The sequence below is a fragment of the Cariama cristata genome, unplaced genomic scaffold (genome assembly GCF_000690535.1).
Source record: "Cariama cristata isolate BGI_N322 unplaced genomic scaffold, ASM69053v1 scaffold23530, whole genome shotgun sequence".
NCBI lineage: Eukaryota > Metazoa > Chordata > Aves > Cariamiformes > Cariamidae > Cariama > Cariama cristata.
This window is the reverse complement of record NW_009596673.1, coordinates 8,927-13,708: the sequence shown is the minus strand read 5'-3', so window position 1 is coordinate 13,708 and position 4,782 is coordinate 8,927. Positions and strand designations below refer to the sequence as shown.

The 4,782-nt window shown below is 59.6% G+C and overlaps 2 protein-coding genes across 2 annotated transcripts in view; one reads left to right on the top strand and one right to left on the bottom strand.

Annotated features, from left to right (window-relative positions):
* The window catches only part of LOC104166976 (G2/mitotic-specific cyclin-B3), a gene marked incomplete at its 5' end in the record, with an annotated part of 2,790 nt that extends 298 nt beyond the window's left edge, over positions 1-2,492 (top strand). The window contains 7 exons of the mRNA XM_009707095.1: positions 144-257; positions 414-506; positions 764-901; positions 1,351-1,506; positions 1,796-1,945; positions 2,137-2,267; positions 2,420-2,492. Of these exons, the coding sequence (XP_009705397.1) occupies positions 144-257; positions 414-506; positions 764-901; positions 1,351-1,506; positions 1,796-1,945; positions 2,137-2,267; positions 2,420-2,492 (855 nt within the window). The remainder of the gene's footprint in view (positions 1-143; positions 258-413; positions 507-763; positions 902-1,350; positions 1,507-1,795; positions 1,946-2,136; positions 2,268-2,419) is intronic.
* A 711-nt stretch (positions 2,493-3,203) lies between these two features.
* Positions 3,204-4,782, bottom strand: part of LOC104166968 (diacylglycerol kinase delta-like) — a 10,463-nt gene continuing 8,884 nt past the window's right edge. The window contains 4 exon segments of the mRNA XM_009707084.1: positions 3,204-3,278; positions 3,719-3,849; positions 4,363-4,474; positions 4,563-4,679. Coding sequence (XP_009705386.1) covers positions 3,204-3,278; positions 3,719-3,849; positions 4,363-4,474; positions 4,563-4,679 — 435 coding nt within the window.

The window sequence follows — 4,782 nt, the reverse complement described above, 5'->3', positions numbered from 1 at the left end:
AAAGAGTCAGATGGGGGCTGCAGGGTGATGGGGGCAGATGGGGGAAGAGGGTGCAGAGGTACAGCAGCCTTGCCCTGAAGTGGTGACCAGTACCTGCAGAGCTTGGGACCTCGCTCTTACTGCTGCCTCCTTCATCCCACCAGGTACCAGCAGTGGAGGACATAGACAAGGAGCAGCTGGGTGATCCCTACGCCAACGCAGAGTACGCCAAGGAGATCTTTGAATACATGCGGGGAAGAGAGGGGGGTGACCAGGGTGTGGCAGCTCTGTCCGGGGAAGGGGTGACCATGCAGACAGGGTGACACACTGCCCCGAGGCTCCGAGCACCTGGCGGGGGGCCTGCATGGGGTGGGAGGGGGCTCATTTGAGGGTGGTGGTGTCTGGTGAGTCCCTAACAACTGGTACCTCGGCAGGAGAAATTCATGCTCCCTGACTACATGGAGAAGCAGCCAGACATCAGCGGGGACATGCGTGCCATTCTGGTGGACTGGATGGTGGAAGTGCAGGTACATGGGCATGGGGAGGGGGCATGGCCTTCTGCAGAGCAGCCCCCACCCTGCTTTTGGCATGAGACCTCAATATGCTAGCAGAGGCTACTACAAGTGTCTCCAGTGCAAAGCTGGTCTTCCCCTTCCCCAGGCTGCGGATGAGCCTGCATCCCTCCCTCTGGTCCTGGCCCCATGGGCACCTCTGGCTGCCATGAGGGAACCTGGGAGGTCCAGGCAGGCCTAGCTTCTGCCTGACACTGCCTGCATCCTTGCAGGAGAACTTTGAGCTGAACCATGAGACGCTGTACCTGGCTGTGAAGCTGGTGGACCACTACCTGGTGGAGGTGGTGAGCATGAGGGACAAGCTGCAGCTCATCGGCTCCACTGCCATCCTCATTGCCTCCAAATTTGAGGTGACTTCTTGTGCACTGTCTTGGGGTGCTGGGGCAGAGGGGGCGATGCCTCTTTGGTCCCTGTGGGTTATTGGAGAAGGCTGGGTCCCTATGGTGCCAGGCCACTGCCCTGAGAGCTGCTGGGGTGGTATGTCTGTCCTCATGTTACTCCTTCCTATCCCAAGGGCTCTGAATGTGGTCCCAGTGGACTGGATCCTGTCTTCTGGTGTTACTGGAGACCTGGCTCCTGACCACCAGGACACCTGAGTTCACCTCATGCAAGCAAGGCTTGGAGTTAGAGCCAAGGGCTGAGGTGGTACAGACAACACACAAGCCCCACTGAATGTTCTAACAGTCCTTTCAGGGTCTGGCAGGGCATGAGCCCTTACAGGGGCTGCAGACAAGTAGGATTTCCTAAGTGTTGCCAGGATAAGCCCCTGTTAAGGTGCTGAGCAGTTGTGCCCTGGCAGGAGCGGTGCCCACCATGTGTGGATGATTTCCTCTACATCTGCGATGACGCCTATAAGCGGGAAGAGCTCATTGCTATGGAGATGAGCATCCTCAGCACCCTCAAGTTTGACATCAACATCCCCATCCCTTACCGCTTCCTGCGACGCTTTGCCAAGGTGGGTGCAGAAGGAGGGTGGGGTGGTGTCAAGGTGCCTCCAGGCACCCCTTGTGTTGGCTCCGTGGGGTGATGATGTACGTGCCCTGGGCTCCCAGCTGGCAGCAAGGAGGGTTTGGCCAGCCCCTCCCAACAGTGTTGAGGGGTGAGGATGCTGGTCTGTGGCAGGCTGGTAGTGTGGGGTCTGTATCCTGGTGTCCCATGGGCAGCACTCTAGAGCCCAAAAATGGTTGAGGAGGGGAGTGGTGTTGCTCAAAAGGCTGAGCCTTTCGCTGCCTGTCTGGCTGTAGTGTGCCCGTGCCACCATGGAGACGCTGACACTGGCCCGCTTCCTCTGTGAGATGACCCTGCAGGAGTACGACTACGCCCGGGAGAGCCCCTCGAAGCTGGCTGCCAGCTGCCTGCTGCTCGCACTTACCATGAAGAACCTTGGTGGCTGGGTAAGCACCTGCCCAACCTGCCGTCCCTGCTTGAGGCACCCTGGGAGGCATCACAGGGGTGCAGGCATAGGTGGACTGGTGTCCAGGGGTGGTGCGCTGGGGCTATGCTCAGATTTGGGAGACCGGAGAGGGAAGATGATTGCTATACCATCACTGAGAAGACTCGGCTCAGCCCTGTTGTCCCTTTGCAGACCCCCACACTGGAGTATTACAGCGGGTACTGCTCTCAGGACCTGCATCCCCTGGTGAAGAGGCTGAATTTCCTGCTCACATACCAGCCCCGTGACAAGCTGAAGGCTGTGCGCACCAAGTACTCACACAGGTGAGCATCATGGGGCTCTGCCCTGTGCCTGCTGCCTCCAGAGAGGGTGGCACCAGAGGCATGCACCCCTGGGTGCTGCAGAGAACTGGAGGGACCTGGTGGATGGGTGTCAGGGCTGTGGCTGAGCTCTAAGCCGATGCGGTTCCTTCCAGGGTCTTCTTTGAGGTTGCCAAAGTCACCCCCATGGATATGCTTAAGCTGGAGGAGATACTGAAGAGCTGCTAGCCCTGTCTCTGTAAATAGCCTGTAAATAGCTGGGAGCTCTCTGGCAAGGGAGCACCATGTACATAAATTATAGCAATTTTAACTGGAGGGGAGGGGGGAAAAAAAAAAGTCATGTGGAACTGTTAATAAAATGTTGTGTTTGTCCTATGTGCTATGTCCTATGTGGTTGCTGGGACAGGGATAGGGGGATGGTGGTGGAGATCATGCTGAGCCCCTGAGCTGTGCTTCCTCTTGCTGTGCTGGGGCAGAGGTGGGGGGGGGAGTTATGTTGGGGAGCAGGAAGGGGTGAGAGCTGGAAAGGGCCAGGTCCACATCACCCTCCCCACACCCCTTGCTTTCCCCTAAGTAACGACACCACACAAGGAGCAGCAATGTGTATCTTTTCTCCAAATATTTACACAGCTTAAATACCCACATGGGGAAGGGGGATCTTTGCTTTGGCCCCAGCTTAGGCACACATATGGCAGCCCAAGCAACCGTAGTGACCCTGCTGCGGGCTGGACTCGGGGTCACGCCACGTTGCCTACGGGGCTAGACCTCTGCTTTAGTGTTTCCAGCTCCACAGACTTGGGGAGAAGCAGCGGCTCCGGGGACACCAGGGGACAAACAGACAAAGCGAGGCAAGCAGGGGGGGCTCCACACACATGGGGCACAGCAGGGACCTGGAGCCCCCCTGCCTGACCCCTGGTCCCTGGGGGTTGGGCTGCTGCCCTAGGGTGGGTTGCTGAGCTCCTTAATGGCCTGGAGGATTCTCTTCATGTGGCCCACTTTGGTGATCCCCAGGTCCTGCAGGAAGGAGAGGGGAGCTGATGTGCTCGTAGGGGACCAGCCCTCAGCTCTCGCTGGCAGGGAAGCCAGGGGGTGGAGGATGAGGCTGCAAAGCCCAGCTCTCTGTGCTCTCCCTGCCAGAGCATGGTCCTTGCTAGGAGCCCTCTGTCCTCTTGCAAGCGTGTCCCCATGCCTGGGCGCAAGAGAGGGCGGGGTGCTGTTGATCCTGCTTTGGGCAGGTGTACAGAGCCTTGCAAGCTGGAGGGCCAGGGCCAACCCCTCCCTCGCTTCCAGCCCCTGCGTGCAAGCTAAGCGAACAGTACGGTGTCAGCCCTGTGGGGTTGGGGCCAGGTGCAGGGTCAGCACCTGCCTTTCCGAGGGATGGGGAGAGGAGGGATGGAGGATGCCATGCTTCCCCAGGGCTGGGGGTCCCTCAGGGGGCACAAGGCAGGTTGTACCTTCAGGTCTCTCCTCTCCAGCAGGATCAACTCAGAGCCTTGGATGTCATGCCGGACAAAAATGTCTCTATACTCCCCTAAACCGAGCGCTTCCAGCCAAGCTGCCACTTCCTCGGAGCCCCACTTGTCCGCTACCAGGGAGGAAAACCACAGAGGTGGACAGGGTCCCCGCGGAGGCAGCCGGACACGGCAGGGCGGCAGCCAAGGGCAGTGGTGTTGGCAGGCTGCAGCCGGCATCCCACCTCCCGCTCTGGCAGGGCCAGAGGCCACAGCTGGCTCAGGCTGGAGAGGTTTCTCCTCTCCTTAGCTTACTTATGGAGCATCCTCGACATGACTTCCAGCCCCAAGGCAGGGACTTACCCAAAGGGCTGAGCTGTACCATAACCCCCTTCTCCCCCTTGCAGTGGTGGTGGAGCTACAGGGCCGGGGGGCTCTGCATGTCCATTAGCATAAAAACTAAGCTCTAAGGGGCTGTTGGTGACAAAGGTGACATCCCCAGGCAGCCAGGACATGCCCTGTCCCACTCCCAGAGAGTCCCTCCACAGCATGCCCAGGACTGGAGGCCAAGGAACAGCTCAGCATGTGGAGGTCCCTACCAGCGTGGGCTGCATCTGTCTCCCTCCCTGGCATGCTGCCCTCTTTACCTGGGAGCGCACTGTTGGTCTTCTGCTTTTGCACCTTATCCTTGTCCTTCCTGGGCTTGGGGATGTTGAGGCGAAGCTTGAAGCTTCCCTTGTTGGTGCTGCTGGCACTTTCCTACGAGAAGCCAGGCTGAGCAAGGTGCTACAGCCCCCCTGGGGCCACCCAGTGGGCTATGTCCCCACTCTGGTCCCTGTGCACCCACCTCCTCAGTGGGGTGGGCGACGGGTGCCAGCCAGTGGATGTCCAGCAGCCTCTGCAGCTCCTGGCCCAGCACGCTGAGGGGGCCGTGCAGTGCCTCCTCCTCCTGCGGCGAGTCCAGCTGTGGGGGACAGGGACCATCCCCAGCCCTGCTGCCACCACCAGAGGTGCTGGCTGAGGGAACTTCCTTCACTGGGGAGGCTCAGGGGGCTCCCCCACCACTC